A 24,756-nucleotide genomic window follows, 5' to 3' on the forward strand; every position below is an offset into this window, starting at 1 on the left:
CTGACTCTAACCTACAGTGTACTTTCTGTTCTTGACCTGTATTCCTTTATCTAGCCTTTGCAGAGACTGCCTAGAATATACCCCCTCTTTCACCTGTGGGTCTCAGAATCCCTGGCTTTCTGCAAAAATTTGTGTTACCTCTGCTGGGAAGCTTTTCTGGACCTTACTTGTCCACTCCTTTATCTCTAAATAATCAAGGATATATATGATCAAGGATATACATTGTTTGTGGTACTGTAGCCCTCCTACTAGAAAGCAAACTCCTTGAGGACAAAGATTGTTTTTCATGTTATCTTTTTACCTCATATATTTCTTTATTGCCTACTATATTTCAAGAAAAGTGCCATGGGCTGTCAAAAGTGAGATGATTCTTTTACTTATAGATTCCCACAGTATATTTTTCTAATGTTTTTATTTTCTTGATAAACCTCATCTCCACATTGAAGTCACTAAATATTAATATCTTGACTTAATTTGGGAGGATTTTGTTAAATTTTTCATAGAATTTCTCTGGTTCTTAATTTTCCCCAATGGTTTTTAAGATGCAAATCCCAACTACTTGGCATAGTGATGTTTTCTTTAAGTCTATTGTAAAGTAAGCTAGCCAAATGCCACATGAAATATATTTATTACTTTTAGGTACATTACATCCCCAAACACCATCCCTGAGCCACTCTTCCATTTAGCTTCCATTTCTTTTGTCTTTTGGTTATATTTTTGTTTGCTTTGCATGGGAAAAAATGTTCTGTTTTAAACCACCTATTTTTTGCAAGTCTTATCACAAAGAGACCAGACTCATATCAGTAAAACTCAAAAGGAAGAGAAATGAAGATTGAATTTCTGCTTTGTTAACTTACTGGGATATTTACTAAATTATAGTTTTACTTGAGAAAGGAAACCTATTTTATAGAATAATTATTGATTATTTCAGGTATTTCTCCTTTTTGAGTTATTTCTACTGTTTGATCTAGATATTTCATTCTTATGGAAAAAGTAATTTATATTTTTCCTTCCAGGAATTGCTGATGTAGGGACAGCAAAATTAATTAAAAAAAAAAACCAACCCTTACCTTCTGCCTTAGAATTGATGTTTTGATTGTGTTTCAAGACAGAAGAATAGTAAGGGCTAGTTAATTGGGGTTAAGTGACTTGTCCAGGGTCACACAGGTAGGAAGGTGTCTGAGGTCAGATTTGAATCTAGGATATCCCATCTCCAGCATTATTTTTTTTTCAATACTTGTCACTAGTATTATAGATGATTTGGAATATAATGGCTAATAATTATAGCCAATCTGTTTATGGCTTAGCATTTACATTAGAAACTTCTTTGAAATGCCTGGAGATTAGGTCTTCTGATTAATGAAATATTTTTGTTCAAGTGAACATTAATCAGAAATTACCTTCTTTTTGCATTGTTGAAAAATTTTCGAAAGTGTATTAATCTGATATGTGATACATTTAACTTGTTTTGAAGTAACTATTAACCTAAATTAAAAGGGCATTAATCAGAAATTTCCTTTTGTTCTGTTGAAAAATGTTCTAAATGGTATTAGTTCACTTTTATGCCCTTAGTAAGCTTGCTGAAATCAATGAATATTTGATGATTGATCTGTAAGTACTTGAGGGTCTTCATTCTGAACTTCATTTATGATTGGTATAGATGTAGAGAGTAGGAGATTGAGAGGAACTTATACCAATTTTTGGATATGTGTTTGTGTATGTGTATGTGTGTTTATAAACATACGTGTATATACATATTTATGAGGTAATTAAAAATAACATTGTTGCTTCAGTTGCTTCTTTTTCTTGAAATTAAATGCAGAGGAAATTGAATTTTTATTCTATGTGCTAAAAATCTTAGTGCAGTTTTAAGCTTTTACTTTCTTGAACACCTTGCATATGTTTTTAAAGTTCAGAGTGCATTACAGATAAAATGAGACTGTTGTATAATTTTCACAGTAATGTCATAAAATGCTTTTAAGAGTATAATTAACTTTTAAAATTTACTCTGCATATTTTAGGTTTTATTGTAGAAGATAGTATAAAACTTAATTTCTCAAACAGATTTTAAAATGGGTTACTGTATTTAGTTATGCAATTCTTTGAGATTTGACCATTTTTTCTTTCAAATATATTTAATAGCCTGTAAACAAGTAATATGCCATTCTACATGCATGATGAATCAATATTATTTAATACAAATCGGTTTTCAATTTCCAAATGCAAAGTTTATGGCAGTGAGAATTTTTGAGAAAAAAAAAAGAGAGAAACATTTCAGAAATACCTTAAGGTGTTCTTTTAGACTCAAAACAGGAAAAAGAAAATAATTTGGTTTTAGGTGATTTTACATTTGATAGCTTTATTTCTTATGATATTTTTTTTGTCTTTCTATAGGGCTGAAAGACACACAGAAGTCTTCATGGATATAGTTGATACATTTAATCATTTAATTCCTACTGAACACTTAGATGATGCCCTATTTCTAGGATCCAACCTGGAGAATGAAGTCTGTGAGGATTTTAGTACAAGTCAGAATGTCTTAGAGGACTCGCTGAAGAACATGCTCAGCGATAAGGATCCTATGCTAGGATCTGCGAGTAACCAGTTCTGTTTGCCTGTTTTGGATAGCAATGATCCCAATTTCCAGATGCCTTGTTCAACAGGTAATTCTTATAATCTTTTTTTTTTTTAAGTCTGCAATTAAAATAAAGTAATTTTTAGCAGCATCCTTTTTGATGATGAAGAAAGTGAATTTAGGACTCTACCCGTTGTAGCTTAGAGCTCAGGCATCAGAATAAGAACTTAAAATGAGCCTTCCTAGGCTATGCTCTATGGAAAGTTGTTGAATTTTTCTTCTGGGATGCTTTAAATTTTAGTTTTCTGGAGCTACAGGGGAAGGACTAAAGAAATGCTCACTGTTATTTCCAGTCCTCTTACTATCTATCCCATTTCAGAGCCAACTTGATGATGTGCTTTGTGCAGGCACTCTCCTCACAGCTAGAAAAAATGAATCAATCTGTAACATTGAAAAACCAGCATGTACTTTTGTCATACTATCTCATACCCTTGTGGTGGTCAAAGTGTTTTAAATGATAGGTTTTCTATGGTAGTAGAATGGCTACTAGTATATTCTTTCAAAGATAGAATTCTAAGTAAGAGTACTTTAATTTAGATGACAGTGTGTTTTTGGAATAGAAAAGGCAGTGTGGTATATGATCAAAGTAAAATATTTTTAAAATTATTTTAAAAATTAAAATGACCTAGCTAGTTGGACTGGTGGTAATTTGAAGGACCATTTTTTTTGTATAAATATTCTTAAAAATATTAAAGTATTTTTATGTTTGGGGGAAATCACAGGCTTTCTTTAAGAAAAGGAATAATAATTTAAAGCTGAAAGTACAAAGTTCCTGGTAATTATATGTCAATCAATTTAATAAAAGTAGAAAGAAAAAAAATCTTAATAACTTTGAAAAGTTGTATTGAAAAAAAGTTCTGTTTTTTATTTTTATCCTTTCCCTAATAGCAGTTTCTTAAATATATGTTGGACTGGTTTTCAATGACTTCTTTTTTTGCAGGACTTTTCAATGAGAGCAAAATTTTTCTGTTTAGCTCATTTTCTTTTAAATGTATAATAAATAGTAACTTAGGTGTAGATGGCTCAACCCTTCCTCTATCAAGTTGTTTAACACTTGATTGTTTAGAGCAATGTTATAGTTTGACAGTCTAGTAAATAGGATCTGTATGCAGATTTTATAGCTCTCTATAAAAGACTTTTTGATGTAACTTAATTTTACATTTAAATATTTTCATTGTTTTCTAAATGTCTTGAAGTGGTTTTTATAGTTTTAAAAAAGTTTGTTTTTTAAGATTTTTATTTTGGTACTTAATGTTAATACAATGTTTCTTAAATTTGTGCCTTGTGCTTATTATATGTACTTGTGTAACTTAATTGGACTCAGAGTAATTGGCACTTGATGTGTACCCATTTTTCTTCACTTGCAAAATTCCAAACCTCTCATTATTTTCTATTATTTTCCCTTTTTGGTGATTGTTTTGGTGAAAAATGTATGACTTGGGATTTAAAAAAATTTGTTGAAAATTTTGTTAACATCTTCAGTAAAAGTTTTAGGACAGTTGTTCATTTGCTTTGTAACTCTACCCTCTTCTTTCCCCTCAAAAAATCCTACTACTAAAATTTATGACGATATTGCTTACTGCTTGAAACTTATTTTTTAAAAATTTTATATTTTGAGTTCAGCGAATGAAGTTATATTTAGAATTTTTTTATATTAAAGTCATTTTGGGGCATATACTGTTTTAGTTCTCTGATCAACAATATAGTAATATTTTTGTACAGATTAGTTTTTCAAATGTGTAGCAGAAATTTTTATAGATATTTCAAAGTAATGATTCTTTAATTCCTATATTTCTTAGTGTAGCATGAAGATAGGGAGGAAGAGGTTATTGAATTAGGTGACCTTTCAAAGTCCTTTAAGCTTTTTGGTTATTTATATTTTCAGATGATATTGGGGAACTTTAGTTACTTGAAAAGCATCTGGAGAAGTTTCCTTGTGATTGAAAACTTGGTGTTGACCAATGTTTTAAAGTTTTAAGTGGTTCACAAGCTATTTAAATTTCTGAGTTAGAATAAAAGATAGAACTTTAAAAAGTATTTTATCTTCCTGGGCCTATCATCTCATTTCATTTGAAGTAGATGAAGATGAGACAAATGATATAAAATGATATATTTGTATACTTGATCCAATTTATTTTTTAACACTATTAGAGGGATATAACTGGTAATTCTGCTTCTCAGTTGTGCTGAACTAGGCAAGTTTGCAGTGGTTGTAAATTCTTAGGCTTTCATTGGTTTTGCTAAGGTGATTAACAACCCTTAATATATTTTTTTTTCAGTTACAGAGATTTCAATATTATAATTATAAAGCATGGGGAGGGCACTTAAAAAACCCAAGTATTATTTTTTCATTGATGTGGGTTGTAGATTGCTTTATTTCTTTTTTTAATACAGCAGATGGGGCTTTGTTCATATTTGTGAAAATAGTTTAATAGTATCTGAAAGAATGTGTGTAGTGTGGAGTTTTATATCTGTTATTTAGAATCTGAATTAGTTTTGTATTGTTAGTGAGTTGTAATTCCGTATAAAATAGACATCCTGCTGACAATTAATTTAAAAAATATCTTTACTTTGGTCTTATTTTCTTAATTTTACCATGGTTTATTTTTTAACTTGGATTAAGAATATGTTTGATTTCATTTTTGTTTTTATGCAGAATGTTTTCTTTAAATTTTTTTTAAAATTTAGGATATTTTTCCATAGTTAATTCATAATCCTACCGCTTTCTACCCCCCCACTCCCCAAAGCTGACAAGCAGTTCCACAGGGTTATACATATATCATTGTTCAAAATCTATTTCCATGTTATTCATATTTGCAATAGAGTGATCTTTTAACATCAAAACCCTAATCATATCCTTATCAAACTACGTGATTGATCATGTTTTTCTTCTATGTAGAATATTTTCTCACTGTCCTTTTGTTGCTGTAAATTCAGTACTGTAGTTGATAAATAATTTTTGGTATAATGCCACTCCATTTAAAGTAATACTAGTGCTTATTCGTTTATGTGTGAAGATTTTCTACATTTTATAAGTTTTATGATAATATATTTAAGATCATTTAATAGTAGAACAGCATAAATGAAAGTTTGGATTTTTGCTTCTTGAATATTTTTATTTAGTATTAATTGAACTTAATTTTTAATCTTTTAATTGTATTTACTGTTCTTTTGGCATATTTTTGGCAAATTAGAAAGCAAGCTCACACATTCATTAGCTATTGTTTTGTCTACTATACACAAAGATAATTAAGGCCTATTGTTTTGCCCTGGGAAATTCTGTGGTGCTTTCAGTAGTCCTAGGCTATGAATCATGGAACCACCACCATTTTCTAAGAATCTGCTTTATACTTGTTTCCTAAGGAAAATGGAAAAATAGATTGTCAGTATAGGGAAAATGTGTAGCATGATTACCAACAATTTGTTGAATTCCATAAAGATACCATCAGGGACATTATGACTGGACGAGGTGAACCTTTTCATGCTTTTGAGAGTGAAGAATGAAGATATATGAACTAGGGAAACTTCAGAATGTTCTATGGAATCATCCATGAAAGATTTTCTTGAAAGAAGTGATACATCTATTGACGGTCTAAGGAAGGAATGTTATTTTCTCCTACAAAAAAAAGCAGGATGAGTGGGGAGTAGGGACTTCTTTTATACTTGTATATAATATGATATTACCTAACATTTCTGAAAGACCCAATTTAAGTGTTCATAAATTGGATTTTAGTTACTTAAGAACCTTCTACAATAACTAACCCCATCCCAATAGAAAAAAATCACCTTGTATCATAATTTCAACTGTTATGTTTTTGTGGTACCTTTTAAGGAAGTTAAGTGGTTTATGCTTATATTAGAAAAATTGATTCTTTTCATTTGAATTAAAGAAATTTAAAACAGGTTCCAAAATCACTTATACAATATTTTTAATATATGATTACAGCACAAAGGGTATCTCCAACTGTGAAGGTCATGGCCCATTTACAACTCTCCTTTTTACTACTCTTGTCCATGTCTTCCTTTAAATCATCTGCAGTCTTTCCACTATAAGTCTTCCACTGTGAGCTTCCTTTAATTTTTGACATTGCAGTACTAGTGGAGCATGTGAGATTTCCATAGATTAGCCTTCTCTTTATATGACTGCACAACCTTTTCTTGGCACACATTTTTTCCTAATAATTCTGTCCTTTTTTATGATGCTTCTGTGGTAAAATCTGGACATTTTCGTCATCTTTTCTATAGTGCCATCTCATCTAGGATTATGATGTTAGAACATTTATTAAGTGCTTACTATGTGCCAGGTGCCCAATTAAGTTCCAAATAAGGTGGTTTCCTTCCTTCCTTCCTCCCTCCCTCCCTCCCTCCCAATCAATACTATGTATTGATTAAGGCAGAAGAGTGGTAAGGGCTTAGCAGTGGGGGTTAAGTAACTTGCCAGGGTCACACAGCTAGGAAGTGTTTGAGGTCATTTGAACCTAGGACTTTCCATCTCTAGGCCTGGCTCTCAATCCACAAAACTACCCAGCTTCCCCCTCCATTCTCTTTGGTAGAGAAAATTGTTATGATTTTTGCAAATCATCTCCATTTTTCTTTCATTTGTAGCCCTTTGATTTTGATAACTTTTAAAATACCTTTCGAGATGACTGCATGGTTGGATATTTTGCCAAACTTTATTTAAACTGGGTTTACCCTCTATTTCTTCCTTCTTTATGATCAAGCATTTATCATTCTTTGTAAGGATTTATAATAAAGTTTATACTCTAAACTGATATTGCTCCTTGGTAGCTTCTTTTTGTTTGGTAAATAATGAGTCAGATACATTTGCTGACTAAGATATTTTTTGAGCTCGTGTAGTTTAAATGATGTGACACAAAAAGGTACAAAACTAATGCACTTTCTGGCTTGGTTAAATTTCTGGATAAAACTATTACAATTAGTATTGATGTCATTTCTATTTTTCCCATTATTGATTTTCAATTTTTTTTTCTATTTCAGAGTTGCTTATGTTATATATTGTTTCTTTATTTTTATTTTTAAAAATCTGATATTCTAAGTGATAGATTCACAGAGTATGCAGCTAACTTGTACATTAATTTAATTTACATTACGTAATTTTTTTACATAATGTAATTTACATAATGTAATGTACATAATGTACATTAATTTAATATACATTAATTTTAAAAAATTTCAGTTAAAATAATCTTTTTTAGTTCTTAGTGCTGTTATTTGGTGCTTACCATGTTTAGCACCTGATTCTTTTTAAGAAAAATGTTCATGCTTTGGAGGCATGAAGATTCTTCTGTATAACCTAGGAATCTTTGACTTCTTTAGTAGCTTATCTGATAGGTAGGATCTAAGTCCTAAATTTCTTTGTCATTCTCTTCTAATTTGATAATAATTTGATCCCTGCTTAATCAAGTCAGTGTTGTGACTGTATATAGATACGTGATTTTAGAATTGACTGCCATTTTGTTAATCAGTTGTTTTCTCCCTGTTAAAATATGCAAAATTTTATTTTTTGTGAAGTTGTTCACTATGATCAGTGCCTTCTAACTTCTTGAAGAATTCTTGTTCTATAATTAGGTTTAGGTTCTATGAAGGTGAGAGATTATAATTTCTCTAAATGTAATTTTTTTACCTATCAGGTACTTAATAATAATGTTTATCATTAAAAGTCTTACATAACCTTTCTTTTTTCTTAACCCTGAATCATGTTTTCGAACACATTTTCACTGTTGTCATTCCTCATCTTTGCATTGAATTCATCACTCAGCATTAAATGTATTGTGCTTTAATTTGGAAAGTTTAATAAAATTATTCTACTTCCTCATTTTTTGCAACAGATATTGATAAATAACATAATTATTTTCATTAGCATCTTTTTTTGAAAGTGTTTTTGAGGAAAGCTTCTCATGACAAGCACTATAAGAGTTGACTAGGTATCCCTTGAAAATAGTGTTTCTTGGTTTTGGATATATAATAAAAACCAAGCTTGCCAATTCTTTTATTTGCCTGTTCATGAAATAACCATGAGTTTCCTTTTATATAGTTGCAACTTCCTTCTGACTTCTGGGTTAATTTATAAATAGAATGTCAAGGTTTATATAAATTTAGTTTCTTCGGTGAACGAGTGAATATATGTACTTAGTCACTTGAAAAAGATCTCATATTTAGAAGAATATGTTGTAGTGAAAATTTCACCTTTTAAGATTGTTATAATATTGAACTATGGCCGCCAAGGAATTTACTTATGAAATTCCTAAAATGAAACACTCAAGTCAGAATGGAGTTTATGGAGGTTTAATCACAATGGGAGTAGGGAAAAGGAGAGGGAGAGAAGGAGAGAGGAGAAAAGGGAAAGGGGTTACTCAACCTCTGACCAAGGCAGAGGGAGATTAGGCCCAAAGGGCCAAGGTGGAAAGGAATCAGTCCTTGACTCACGAGACCGATCTGAAGGGAAGCTGTCTGTGGGCCTCCTCCCTGTTCAAGCTCCTAACACAAACTGGCGTCTAGCCCTGTCCACAGGAAGTGAGCGAATTCCAGAGGCTGCTTTCTCCGTCACTTCCTGTGCCTCACAAGTGCCAATGGTGGCTCTAGCTTGGCTTAGGACAGCCCTGGTGGGCAGTTAGTTATTTCTGATTTGTCATTGACTAGCACATGCCCGTGTAGTGTGGGTGTGCACAATTTTTGGGTGCTAGACCAAGATGGAGATTTTTAAAATTCACAAATAATATATAAATTAATGTCTATAAACAGTCTAAAATTATGTGATTATTTGTAACCTCTCCCCATTTTTCTGACAGTCTATCATTGTTATGTAGAAGTAGAAGAGCGCTTTACAACATTGAGGACCATATTATATTTTCTTTGATTCATGGTTTGTTATAATCAAGGAATTAATCTTGAAGTGACTGACCTGTTGAAGATTAAACTTTCCTTTAAGCTTGTTATGGGAAAGTAGACAAAAAGTCTTGTTATAACAATAACAACTTAAAGCCTTTTCAAGAACTAGTAGTCCTGATGGTCTACTTAAAAAATCCTAGAGAATCAACTAAAAAGCTAGTGGAAATAATCAACAACTTTAGCAAAATAGCAGGATACAAAATAAACCCACATAAGTCATCAGCATTTCTATATATCTCCAACACATCACAGCAGCAGGAAATAGAAAGAGAAATCCCATTCAAAATCACCTTAGATAATATAAAATACTTAAGAAGCTATCTGCCGAGACAAACACAGGAACTATATGAACACAACTACAAAACACTCTTCACACAACTAAAACTAGATCTGAGCAATTGGAAAAACATTAACTGCTCATGGGTGGGATGAGCTAACATAATAAAAATGACCATCCTACCCAAACTTATCTATTTATTTAGTTCCATACCCATCGGACTTCCAAAAAACTTCTTTATGGAATTAGAAAAACCCATAACAAAGTTCATTTGGAAGAACAAAAGATCAAGGTTATCCAGGGAAATAATGAAAAAAAAATGCGAAGGAAGGCGGCCTTGCAATCCCAGATCTCAAAACTATACTATAAAGCAGTGGTCATCAAAACAATTTGGTACTGGCTAAGAGACGAAAGGAGGATCAGTGGAATAGACTTGGGATAAGGGACCTCAGCAAAACAGTCTGTGACAAATCTAAAGACCCCAGCTTTTGGAACAAAAATCCACTATTTGATAAAAATTGCAGGGAAAATTAGAAGATAGTTTGGGAGAGATTAGGCTTTGACCAACACCTCACACCAAGATAAACTTAGAATGGGTAAATGACCTGAATATAAAGAAGGAAACTATAAGTAAATTAGGTGAACACAGAATAGTATATATGTTAGACTTTTGGGAAGGGAATAATTTTAAAACCAAGCAAGACTTAGAAAGAGTCACAAAATGTAAAATAAATAATTTTGACATCAAATTAAAAAGTTTCTGTACAAGCAAAACCAACGTAACCAAAATCAGAAGGGAAATAAACTGGGAAACTATCTTCATAACAAAAAACTCCAACAAAGGTCTAATTACTTAAATTTATAAAGAGCTAAACCAGTTGTACAGAAAATCAAGCCATTCTCCAATTGATAAATGGGCAAGAGAAATGAATAGGTAATTTTCAGTTAAAGAAATCAAAACTATTAATAAGCACATGAAAAAGTGTTCTAAATCTCTTATAATCAGAGAGATGCGTATCACCTCACACCTAGCAGATTGGCTAACATGCCAGCTATGGAAAGTAATGAATGGTGGAGGGGATGTGGCAAAGTAGAGACATTAATTAATTGCTGGTGAAGTTGTGAATTGATCCAACCATTCTGAAGGGCATTCTGGAACTATGCCCAAAGGTTGATAAAAGACTGCCTGCCCTTTGATCCAGCCATAGCACTGCTGGGTCTGTACCCCAAAGAGATAATAAGGAAAAAGACTTGTACAAGATTCATAGCTGTGCTCTTTGTGGTGGCCAAAAATTGGAAAATGAGGGGATGCCCTTCAATTGGGGAATGGCTGAATAAATTGTGGTATATATTGGTGATGGAATACTATTGTGCTGAAATGAATAATAAAGTGGAGGAATTCCATGGGGACTGGAACAACCTCCAGGAAGTGATGCAGAGTAAGAGGAGCAGAACCATGAGAACATTGTACACAGGGAGAGACTGATACATTGTGGTACAATCGAAGGTAATGGATGACTCCTCCATTGGTTGTAATGCAATGACCCTGAACAACCTAGAGGGATACAGGATAAAAAATACTGTCCACATCCAGAGGAAAAACTGGGAGTAAAAACATTAAAGAAAAACTATTGCTTAATGACATAGATCAAAGGGGATATGAATGGGGAAATAGACTCCAAATGAACATCCTATTGCAAATACCAACAACATGGAAAGAGGCTCTGTTTAAGAACACAGGCAATACCCAGGCAAACTGCGCATTGGGTATGGGAGGGGTGGGGGAGGGGAGGGAGGGAAATAAAATGATTTTTGTAACCAAGGAATAACATTTGAAATTAAAAATAAAAAAAAAAGAACTAGTAGTCCCATCATAACACTAGTCACATCCATGACATAGAACATTAGAGTATCTTATCTTTGAAACAGATTTTCTTGCTTTTGAGGTATTGAAGCCTATTAATTTGAATAAAACTATATTAAAGTAGTAGCTTATATTTAACTTTTACTTATTTTGCTTCTCAAATAGAGGCTATACTAGATTTATTTTTGTCTGTGAGAAAGCTGGGGATAATTAACCAAAAAATAAGACAATTGTGAGGGGGTAATTTAGTGCAGTGTAATAATAATGCACAAGATTGACTTTAGAATGAGAGGATCTGGGTTCTATTCCTGTCCCAGTCACTTTTTCCCTCTGGAAAATTGACCAAGTCCCTTGAGGTTGAGATCCAGAGATACTGTATAAAATAAGATGTGGATTAGTTAACTCATAATTCCTTCCAGGTCGTTATCTTTGCTCTTATTATTTTATAGCTGTAAGGTACATTAGTGATCTTCATTTCAAGGAAACTTTGACCAGGAGACGTTAGCATTTGTTTCAAGTCACAGTAAATTATAGATTTGAGGTTGAGAACTCTGGCTTCAAGCTGAATTTAGTTGTCTATTTGATAATTTTTTTCTTAAAAAAGTATTTGATGTGTTGTTTTGAGGAAGAAGACATAGTTTTTTTTTTTTAAACCCTTACCTTCCGTCTTGGAGTCAATACTGTGTATTGGCTCCAAAGCAGAAGAGTGGTAAGGGCTAGGCAATGGGGGTCAAGTGACTTGCCCAGGGTCACACAGCTAGGAATTGGCTGAGGCCAGATTTGAACCTAGGACCTCCCATCTCTAGGCCTGGCTCTCAATCCACTGAGCTACCCAGCTGCCCCCCAAGAAGACATAGTTTTACTTTTGTATTATTTAAGAGGACAGAATTCACCAATGCATAGAAACTATAGGAATACATTTCAGCCTTTGTTAAGAATTTTTAATATTCAGATTTGTCTAGTCCATTTTGATTGTCATAATTTTTCAGTAATTAGCATTTTCTCCATTCTAATTCTTTTAGACATAGTTGCAATGTTTTAAATTTCTAGATAAATACACACAGATGTAAATAGTGTATATTAAGTTAAATACAGTGTGTGTGTACATTTATACATATACATATGTACACACAAAACGTGTTGATAACATTTTATTTGAACACAATGGACACTTTCCAACATCCCAGATAATACATCTTCTCTCTAAGTTAGTTGCCTGGAAACATTTAAGCAAAACTCTGATTGTGATGCCACTTTTCACTTTTGGAGTTTATTAATTCTTAACAGAAAAGATAATGCTCTTAATTTGATAGTGTAGTACCAACATTGACCATTTTATCTGATGTGATTTTGTATCCCCCTGTTATCTTTTTTTCCTCCAAACATTTTTAGTCATTTGTATTGTTTTTGACTGCTTTCTTCAATTTGCATGTTGATCTTTGTTTTAATTCTTTGCCTCTTACAGCTTTAGGGGTAGAATAAGGGAAAGAGTATGAAGGAGTCCCTTGCAAAATCCCTGAAACTTTAGATAGCTTGTGGGTAAGATTTGCCAAGTAAAGTTCATATTTGTTGACAGTTAAGGCATTCTACAATTTACTGCCACTCTCTACTTCAGCCAAATTAAATTATTCACTTTTCTCTTTAAGTGCTTCACACATTTCTACTTTTTTTTGTCTTTGCTTATGCAAAGCACTTTTCAGTGCTTGGAATAACCTCACCTAGTTGCCCAAAGTACCCCCCATCCTTTATCTGCTGAGGTGTTGCCTCCTCTAGAAAGTTTGCCCTGATGGCCACCCCTATCTGCCCCTAGTTAATAGTGACCCTTTATTCTTTGTACCTCACATAACATTTGGACCTCTTTTATGTTCTTTATTATTTTATATAATTTATTGCAATTTATGGTGTTTGTGCATGATTGTAATCTTATGATTACAGGAGAGTCACAGTCTATAGCTTACCTAAAAGTCAGATGCTTAATAATAAGGCTGATTGAGTAAACAGCAAATTCCTAGAATAACTCCTAATTTGACCCCCTTAAGAGACTTTCTATCCTTATAATTGTAATAAACTAAATCCCAGATGTACATCTTGAAGTATTGTTCTGCCCATACCATGATTTTGTTGTAATGAATCATTATTGTCTATTCATAGAATATATTAGCAATAACTTTGGAAACTTGGAAGTACTTTAGACATTGAAGGTGGGTTTTAGAGGTACTGTGACATCACTTATAGTCTTACTGCTGGTGTATCTAGAGTTTTGTCTTTTAAAGATATTATCTTGAATGGTTTGCTAGTTGAAGATGCTTTGTAGAGTCTATAGAAGTAATAAAAGCGTAACAATTTAAATAATTTATTGGAAAATTTATTTACTAGAAGCTCTCTTTTTCTCTTTCCCCTTCATCCTCTACTGCTCTCCCTGCTTCTCCTTTCTTTTTTTATGTTTTCACTTTCTTTCTGGTTTCTTGCACTTTTCAGAACATAATGCCTTTCCTGCAACTTGCTACTCAATTTAGTTGCTTTTTTTTCTCTTCATCTTTCTAATTGCCATTCCTTTCCATTTATTTTGCTCTTACATTCTTATTTGTACAATTTCATGGGAAGCCTCCTCACTAAATCCCACCTTTTTGGTGCTTGTCCTCCTTGACCTTGCATATGACTGTAGGGGTGATTTCCTCCTTGAAATTTTGTCCTCTTTTGTCTTTTATGATCATATCATTTCATCTCCCCTTCTTCTCTGTATCTTTGCTAGTTCTGCTTCTTGCTACTTGAGTTTTTGCCAAGGTTCTTTTCTTTGTTCCTCATTGTTTCCATTAATATTATTCTTTGCTACATTTCAATATTACCATTATGCAAACCACTACCAAATCTGTAGCTTTTACTTATTTTTACTCAATTTTGGTTTGCATTGTAGAATCATATGTAAAATCAAATTCAGAATGTGTAAAACCCATGCCATTATCTCTGCCCAGGTTTCATGGCTGACCTATTCATGACTCAAAAAACTCAGCTTTATACTTTTGTTGTTCATTTGTTTCAGTTGTGTCCATCTCTTCAGTGACCCCATTTGGGGTTCTCTTGGCAAAGGTACTACAGTAGTTTATTTTCTTCTCAAATTCACTTTACAAATGAAGAAACTGAGGCACACAGGGTTAAGGGACTTGGTCAGGGCCACAGAGTGAGCTAGTGAGGCTAGATTTGATCTCAAGTCTTCCAACTTTAGGCCTGGAGCTCTATACATGGCACACCTAAACACTTTTTCCCTTTACTCTTCCTATCTCTCCTACCTCACATTGAGATGGTTCTTAATTCCTGCCTTTCATATCCTGTTAGTCCAGGACCATAGTATATTTTCTTTCTTTTTAAAAAATCCTTACCTTTCATCTTAGAATCAATACTGTGTTTTGGTTCTAAGGCAGAAGAGTGGAAAGGGCAAAGCAATGGGGGTTAAGTGACTTGCCCAGGGTCACACAGCTAGAAAGTGTCTCAGGCCAGATTCGAACGTAGGAACTCCGGTCTGTAGGCCTGGCTCTCAATCCACTGAGCCACCTAGCTGCCCCCTATATTTTCTTTTTAAAAATATTGTTTATCAAATTTATTTTTTTTTCCCTGATGGCCTTTCTAACTTATTTTATAGCCTTCCTTCTGAGTCATGCTGCAGATCAGTTATATTAGGATTCCTAAAGTTTAAGTTTAGTATTACTCTCACTTTTTTTCTTATGATTCATTGCCTATAGGATAAAATACACACTCCTTTAATTTGACTTTCAAGAGTGAATAAGAGATATTTTTTTCATAGGGTAGAAAAGTAAATGTTCATTAGTTTCTTTTAAATTTACAACCAAAAAGAGTTAAGACCTTCTTATTTTTATGATTGGCCTATTTTGTGGAAAACAAAAATATCTAGAGACAAATGATGACCATATTTAAGGAGATTGGCCATAGGAAGTGGGGTCATTGTAATGTTTTGGTAAATTTTAGGGACTTTCTCCCCCCTCCTTTTTTTTTTTTTGGACAGTTTGTCTGGAGAAGAAATTTATTTTAGTGTTAGCCCTAGTAGTAGATTTTTTAGCTCGCTTTTTTTTTTGTTTCTCATGACAACTAATTATGTTTTAATTTAAACATCCATTCTGCAATACGGAGAAGAACTTTGAGTAACATTTTTATGAATGGTTCCCTTTTTAAAAAATTTAAATAACTCATGAATGAATTTCAAGGGAATAGTTTTAGGGTACAGTTTATATTTCGGAAAAAACAACGAATTTGTCAAGAGGTGTTCTCCTTTTCTTCATTGCATAAATTCCATGCTTTCATTTGTTATTACTGAAGGAATCAATTTAAGTTTAATATGTCTCCTACCTGTTAGAGTGAGAAATTGTTTTGTACCTTTTAAGTATTGTTATAATTTGAAGAATTATAACCTGCCTTTTTTCTTTCCAAAGGATTAAGATAGGCAGTCTAATAGGTGTATGTGGCTTTTCATCCTAATGTTTAAAGATAATGGCATCTTTGCAGATGTAGCATTAACTTTTCAGACAAGAGGCTGCTATTTGGGAAAGGTTTAATTATTAATTTAAATTGTCTGAATTGGTTTACTTTGTAGTAGCTTTAAGAAACCATTCACTTCAGGGTACAAAACCTCAACCTAATTTCTAATGTGATGTGATTTAATGTGATTTGGCAGTTCTTCATTTTCTTTACTAACTATGAGAATAGTTTGATCCAGATGGGTAAAAAGGAAGTAAGAAATTATAAATCTTTCTGAGGTAGCTGTGGGCTCAGAAGGCAGCAAAACTATTTTCCTTTCTGGAAGATGTTAGACTGATTTTTACTTTCTTGGTAAAAATTTGTTTTCCAGGAAACTCTTGGGATAAATAAAAGTACTATGTATATAGTTGATACTATACAAAGGTTTTGGGACCTAGTTAGGGAGTTTCCACATGTCTGACTTAAAAAATATTCATTTATAAAAATTTACAGATTTTCTAAAAGTATATCTGGGTGATGGTAGTGATGGGTAAGAAGAGAGAATGGGAAAAGTAATAGAGTGTGTGTGTATGATAATACTGACTGTGATCTAGATAATCCAAGAATTATTATCCCCATCTTATAGATGAAGATACTTGTTTTTAGAGAGTAAAATAATTTTGCTGGGGCAATATAACACATTAACTGCCAGTGCTAGGATGTGAACTTAGGTTTTATTTAATGCCCAATTTTGTTGCTTTTTCTAATATTGTGCTGCCTTTTAGTCCTTGAACAATTAATGGAAAATTTAAATCCATTTAAAACTTTTTGGGACAGTTATTTCTGATTTAAGATAATTCAAGCTTTCTAGAAATTTTCCATGAATTTTTATTTTATTTTTTACAAGTGGAGATGAGTATTTATTTGTGTCCTAGTTAAAGTGTATTTAATATTTTTATGAGTTTGGCTAGGACCTTTATAATCAAATTTATCCAGAGAACTGATACCAAAACTAGGAATTTTCAGATTCATGTTCTGTCTCTACTACAACTGGCTCTGTAATACTGGACAAGTCACTTTCTCTCTTTTTGCTTTTGGAAATTCTCTTAAGACTATAAGTTACAGAGAAGATGCCAACCTGCAATGGTAGAGGGGATTTTCTTACCTGGGATTTATCTATACAAATGAAATTACAGGTCTAGTTCCTATTTCTATATATGCAATACAGACAAATATATGTAGAAAAATAAAAGATAACTAGGCAGTGTATTGATTAGAGTACTAGATTTGGAGTCAGGTAGAACTAAACTAAAAATTACCAGATTCTTACTAGCTGAGAAATCTCGTGCAAGTCATTTAGCCTCTCTTAGCCTGGTTTTCCTCATCTATAAAAGAGAGATAATAAGAGTACCTCCTTCACTGGGTGGTCATAATGATCAGACAATATATAAAAACATTTTCTAAAAGGCTATATAAATGTGGCTGTAATTTTTTTCCCCAAATTTATTTGCAGTATATATTGTCTTGCATTTGCCAGTTCCTATTGCATTGAAAGCCTACAGCATTATTTAGCACTTTGAAATATCCATCTAGAAAGTTAAAAACTCAGAATTTTAGAGTTGGAAGTACTCTCAAAGGTGATTAAGTCTTCTTAAATTTGCCTGAATAAGAGTTTCCTCTTGAGGCAGATTATTCTGTTTTTGAAAGTTTTTCATTGTAACTAAAAATTTTCCTAACATCTAGTTTAAATGAGTCATTACAACTTACAGCTCTCATGTATTGTTACTACTAATTCTTTTATTCAAGACTGAATGGAAAATGTCTAATTACTCTTCCACATGATAGCCCTTTTGACCCTTAAAGGTAATTATTCCCTTCCCTTCTCATTCTTTTAACATCCTGTCCTTTTCAACATTTTCCAATTTATACATGACCACCTTAAATTATGGTACCCAGTGCTAAATACAGTATTTGGAGTATGGACTGACAAGGGTAGAGCACAGGAACACTGTAAACTCCTTTGTCCTAGACAGTATTTATCTAAATGAAAATCTTAAGATTCAGTTTAATTTTTTTGGCAGCTATAATCACACTATGAATTCATTGAGTTTGTAGCCCATTAATGTGCCCAAATCTTTTTTTTATGCGAACTGCTGTTTAACTCCTCTATTTTGAACTTTAAAAATTTAACCCACTGTATTACATTATAATTAAATTTTATTTTATTATATTTAACCAACATTCCAAATCATATGAGATCTTTTTAGATTCTAATTGTTAATTATGTTGGTTATCTATTCTAGTTTTGTATTAACTTGATTTGGTAAGCACGCTATCTTTGCCTTCAAGTTATTGGTAAAAAGGAGGATAGCAATACTTTTAAGACCTCGATGTTCACTACCCTTCCTTTAATAATATGTTCTTTACATTTATTGTTATAATTCAGGATTTGCCTATAAATTGAAGACTTAATCTTTTTTTGAAAATTTGTAGCCATATTTAAGTTACATGAATACTAGAAGTCTAAAGATGATTGAGAAAAGGCATACTCAATAGGTGACTTTTATTAATTTAATACCAATTACTTTTTCATACTGAGCATATAGTTTCAGAAGTACAGGTTTTTTTTTCTTTTTTTTTAAACCCATACCTTCCTCCTTGGAACCATACTGTGTATTGGAACAATACTGTGTATTGGTTCCAAGGCAGAAGAGTGGTAAGGGATAGGCAGTGGGAGTTAAGTGATTTGCCCAGGGTCACACAGCTAGGAAGTGTCTGAGGCTATATTTGAACCTAGGACCTCCGATCTCTAGGCTTGGCTCCCAGTTTACTGAACTACCAGCTGTCTCCAGTACAGGCATTTCTGTATGGTTTAACATTGTATAACCTGTCTTTGCTCTTTTGGCTATAATTCTATTAAGTATAATATTTAGGAAGTTGAAATGAAGGAGTCTTTCAAATGTTGATTCTAGTATTGCATGCAGAAGACATAGAAATTACTTTCTATGAGTTCTAAAACAGAATTTTAATAGAAGTTACCATTGACAGAATGCCTGTTGAAGTTAATACTAGAATTATTAAATACAATTTTTACCATGCCTTGGAACCAAAGTATTTCAAAGTTTAGAAATCAGTTTGTCATTCCATTAATTTTTTCTAGATGAAATTTTGTAGAGATTTGTCATGTAGAGGCCAGTTTATGAACAAACTATAGGTATGTTTTGTTAAACTTTATTATAACTCACTTCTCCTAATGTGTTAATTTGTATTAATCACTTTTGCTAGTAAATACCTAATTGAATTTGACTTTGAATATAGATAATTGAATGAAATAGAGAAAAATGGTTTGGGTCTAGATAGGAATTATAATTCTATTATACTACTATTCATACTGGAAGACTATAGTGGTTAACATTAGTGAATTTTCCATATGGCCTTTGGCCTATCATGTGCTCAAAACAGTTTTAGTTTACATTATAGCTTAATACCTGTGTGACTACAGGCAAGCAATTTCATCTGTCTTTGTCTCCGTTTCCCCATCAATTAAGTGAGATTGTTAGGCTAGATCATCTGTCTATGTTCTTTCTGATTATCAATATATGGGCTTATTTTAACAAACCTTTTTTTGGTAGATACTATTTGAAATATGTGTTATCAAGTCAACAAGCCATGAAAACAAGCATTTATTAAGCTACATGTCAGTCAGTATATTAAGTATTAGGGGTACAAAGAAAAGGTAAAAGACCATTCCCACTTTCAAGAAACAATCTGAATGTGGGAAGCAACATGCAAACAACTTTAATAAACAGGTTATATACAGTATAATTTCAGAGGGAAGCTGGATAAGGGAAAATGACTGGAAAAGGCTTCTTTTTTTTTTTTAAACTTTTACCTTCTGTCTTAGAACCAAACAATACTCTGTAGTGGTTCTAAGGCAGAAGAGAGGTAAGGGCCAGGAAATGAAGATTAAGTGCCTTTCCCAGGGTTACACAGCTAGGAAGTGTCTGAGGTCAGATTTGAACATAGGACCTCCTGTCTTTAGGCTTGGCTCTCAATCCATTGAACCATCCAGCTGCTCCCTCCCCTCAAAGGCTTATTTTTGAAGGTAGGATAGAGCTTGGAAGTCAGGTAGTAGAAATAATGATGAAAAGAATTCCAGGTATGAAAGACAGCTAGTGAAAACACATAGTTAGAACATCTTATCTCCTAGTAGCAGTGAGGAGACCACTGGATTAGAGAGTTTTTGAATGTATGTGGGAGTGTTAGAAGACTAGAAAGGTGTGTATATGTAGGGGAGGAGGGGCAAGAGACAGGTTGTGAGCACGAGAGGATTTTATATTTGATTGTGAAGGTGATAGGGAGCTCTTGGAGTTTATTACATTTGGAAACATTTAGGGTGACTTTTGTCCTTTAGGAAGATCACTTTGATAGGTGAGTAGAGGAAGAATTGAAGTAGAAAGAGCCTTGTGGCAGACAGACCAACCAATAGAGTATTGCAATAGAGTCTAGGCTTGAGGTAATGGGGCCCTGAACTAGGATTGTGGTAGTGTCATAGATGTCACAAAGTAGAAGCAACAGGGCTTGGCAGGTTAATGAATTTGACTGGTGTGTGAAAAGAGTATGGTTTCAAAGATGAGATCATAAGATAATAAAAAAAATCTTCTGTTGTAAAGTAGTATTTGGAAAGTTGGGGTGTCTTTGACAGTAAGGTTGAGGAAAGATAATGAGTTCAGTTTTGTGGCATATTGAGTTTAAGGTTTATACGGAACATCTAATTTTATATGTCTAGTCTTTTCATTCAATTTTGACATTTCCCTCTTTCACAATAGGCAGTTTGGAGATGTCAGCCTGAAGGTGAAATGAGAGGATAGAGCTGTAAAAATAAGTCTAAGGATTATCAGCTTAGAAGAAAAGAGGGCTCTTTGGATACCCATGGTTAGTTGTTTTTCTTCCTTTGTTTCAAAGAGAACCAATGACATCACAGGGTGATGTCTTGATTGGAGCATGAATTGGAAATAAGGGAGGCAGAGTTGCACAAAGTCATCAGCCTCACACTCTTCCAGATTTATTGAAGTTCAATAGCAAGAAAAAAACAGGATGACTGATAATAGCCTGAGACAGAATGGATGACTTTGGCATTTCTGAGGTTAGACCAAGTACTAAGCACTCCCCAGTGTCTATTTCAGCTGCTTTCAAGGCTATTGGAATAAATTGTTCTCATCCACTCATTCCACTGTGGCAAATAATGCCTTTTAGTTACCTTCAACCTGGTTTAGTCCTTCTGAGATGATTTTACTGAGCTGTGGCCATGGTGCATACTATAGCTTCTTAGAGCCACAAATGAGAGTTGGATGAAAGGCAAATACCAAAGGGAGACAAGTAGCCTTGAAGGGGCTCAGCAAGCCCTCACACCAGAAGTGCCAGTTCTCCCTAAACACCTCATGTCTATGGTTATTGGATATATTACCTGAATGAAGATTTAGTCAAGGAGACTAAGAAGGAATGGCCAGACCAGACAAGCAGGAAGTAATACCCTGAAAACATATATATATAAAAAAGAGTATCAAGAAGAGGGTGATTGACTGGTCAAAGGCTGAAGAGAGGTAAAGGTGTAGGACAATTGAAAAAAGGCCTATGGATTTGGCAATTGAGAGATCATTGATAATTTTAATGAGAGCATTTTCAGTTGAATGATGTGGGAAAGTCAGACTGTAGAAAGTTAAAAGAATTAGAAGAAAGGACATGGAGGCCCTGATGTAGAAAGATAGCTTCCTCAAGGATTTTAGCTAGGGAAGGAAAGAGTTAGAGGGATGGAGATGTGAGTATGTAGGCAATAGGGAAGTATTTGGTGAAACAAAAATTGAAGATAAGTAAGAAAGTGGAGACAACAGAAGAGAGTAGAATCGTTGGAGGAAGATAGAATGGCATGTGATCACTTGTGCATGTAGAAGATTTTGCCTTCCAAGGACCAAGGCTGTCTTTTCCTATGCGATGTGGGTGATGGAGATAGTGATGGAAGGCATCTTAGCCAAGAGAGAGGAGGCTGAAAAGGGAGCTCTTGAGAATAACCTCAGTTTATTTCAGTGAAATAAAACGTTAGGTTCTTAGCTAAGGGGTTGAGGGAGAGAGAGCCATGAGAATTGGGGAGACTTGAAAAGGTTTGGAAAAGCTGCAGTGGTGAGAGTAGATTTATTAGACAGCTATAAAAAGAATATCTTGCCTCAATGAGGGATTTAGTTGGGACTATGTAAGGTAAATTTGTAGTGGACCCAGTCTGAAATTTGGTGATTTTTCTCTAGCTTTTTTTTTTCAGTGCTTAAACAGAAGTAAAAAGTACTCAATGTTGGGAAGAATCTAAAGTGGAGTCTTGGCAGGACAAGATCTTGAATAAGATAATGGTGTTAAGGACTTGAGGGAAGAGAATAAAATAGAGTTGAACTGTTAACTAAGGGGTCAGGATGTAGAAGGGAGGGAGGAGAGTATTGACTGTGCAGGGGGTGATAGACTGAGAAAGAATTTAGGAGTGAGAGGAATTGAAGGTCATCATGAGGATGAAGAACAGGGTTAGATAGTATCATGTCTTGAATTACATGTTAAAAATATAACTTAATTTATATCAATTTATATTGTGTTATGCCTTCAGGATTATTGTGATATGCTTGTTCCTATAAATAATCCTAGATGGCTATTCTAATGCAATTATTATGTATACATTTTGTAGTCTTTTCCCTGTCAGCTAGATGGTTCAATGGTCTTACGACACTCAGTTATGTGACTCTGGGAAAACTAGTTAACCCATTTGCCTCAGTTTCCTCTTTTGTAAAATGAGTATAATAATAATAGCACCTATCTCTAATTGTTGTATCAAATGTTTAGCATAATGTCCATAATGTCTGGTATGTAGTAGGTGCTTATTCTTTTGTTACTGTTACTCCTCCCCTTCCCCTTTCCCCCCAGTAGAATGGAAACTCTTTGAATATAGAAACTAATTTGTCTGCTTAATTTACTAATCTGCTTCTGGCAAGTGCCTGCTGCTCTCTTTTTAAATTGTCTGTTTCTAATCTCTTGTGAATTGTGAAATTAAACAACTGAACCTGTTAGTAATAATCAAAATAGCTAGCTTTTATGTAGTACCACACAAATATCTCATTTGATCTTCAGAACAACCTTGGGGGGTTATTCCCATTTTACATGTGAGGAAACTGAGTCAAGCAGGTTAAATGACTTGTCAACCAAGGTCACAGAGCTAGTAAGTGTTTAAGGCCAAATTTAAAACTCATTTTTCTGATTCTAGGTTCAGGGCTAGCTCTACTTTTGATGTCTAGCTGCACTTCGGTTTTAGATCCGGAATGACTAACTGAATTAGGATTATGCTATGAATTCTCTTCTAAATAATTTCTTAACTGAATGGAGATTGAAGCTTTGAGATAGTAAATGGTTTGCCCATTGTCATGCAATTTGAATTGAACTCAAAAATCTCTTGATGCCAAAGAACAGGATACACATTATATGTGAACATTATCCTAATTGATATAGTCCCTTGTTTATGTACCCACTAGGTTGGCATTGGCAACCTGTAGTTTGGTGGAAAAGGTCTAGGAAATTATTTTCTTTTTTTCTTTTTCTTTTAATTTATTCTTTTCTTTTTTTTTGGAAAATTTTATTTAGTTAATTTAGAATATTTTCCCATGGTTACAAGATTCATGTTCTTTCCCTCCCCTCCTCCCATCCCCCTCCTATAGGTGATGTGCAATTCCACTCATTTATCAAGACCTATTTCCATATTATTGATATTTGCACTAGGGTGATTTAGAGTCTATATCCCCAATCATATCCCCATCCACCCATGTGATCAAGCAGTTGTTTTTCTTCTGTGTTTTTATTCCCATAGTTCTTCCTCTGAATGTGGATGGCATTCTCTCTCATAAGTCCCTCAGAATTGTCCTGGATTTTTGCTGCTAGTAGAGAAGTCCATTACATTCGATTGTTTCACAGTGTATCAATCTAATCTCTGTATGATGTTCTCCTGGTTCTGCACCTTTCATTGTGCATCAATTCCTGGAGGTTGTTCTAGTTCATTATTCCTTTGAGCACAGTAGTATTCCATCACCAACAGATAACACAATTTGTTCAGCCATTCCCCAATCAGAGGGCATCCCCTCATTTTCCAATTTTTTGCCGCCACAAAGAGTGCAACTATGAATATTCTTGTACAAGTCTTTAGGAAATTATTTTCTTTTTAGACCCTTAGGTAAAACTTTTTCTCACTTTCCTTTTTGTACCTTCTATAGTCCACCCAGTAAATCTCTACCCTTCTTTCTATTTGTTCAAAACCTTCATTTTCACATCCAATTCAGGCTTGCCTTCCCTGAAACGATTTTATTTCCACATTGCTCTTATTTGCTCTACCCTATAATCAAAACTCCACTTAAATCTTATCAAGTTATTAGATAATTGCTTATTATAGCAACATAACAATAAATTGTCCTCTTAAAATTTATTTGAATTTTGAAGCAGAACCTGTTCCCAGATGAATCAATTGTGAAATGTCACAGAACTCTCAGACCACTTCTTTCTTAGCAATTTCATTTGCCCTCTACAGGT

General features: G+C 33.5%; 1 protein-coding gene across 3 annotated transcripts in view; it reads left to right on the forward strand.

The window, feature by feature from the left end:
• The window catches only part of PHF3 (PHD finger protein 3), a 107,529-nt gene that overhangs the window by 19,456 nt on the left and 63,317 nt on the right, over positions 1-24,756 (forward strand). The window contains exon 2 of one of the 3 annotated variants that reach the window (XM_001372388.5): positions 2,395-2,663. The exons of 1 other annotated variant lie outside the window; for it this stretch is intronic. In XM_001372388.5, the coding sequence (XP_001372425.3) occupies positions 2,420-2,663 (244 nt within the window). In that variant the 5' untranslated portion in view covers positions 2,395-2,419. Of the gene's footprint in view, positions 1-2,394; positions 2,664-24,756 lie in introns of those variants that run through there. One more of the 3 variants, XM_056818438.1, reaches the window with a different exon arrangement.

Source organism: Monodelphis domestica, chromosome 2 (assembly GCF_027887165.1).
Source record: "Monodelphis domestica isolate mMonDom1 chromosome 2, mMonDom1.pri, whole genome shotgun sequence".
Lineage (NCBI taxonomy): Eukaryota > Metazoa > Chordata > Mammalia > Didelphimorphia > Didelphidae > Monodelphis > Monodelphis domestica.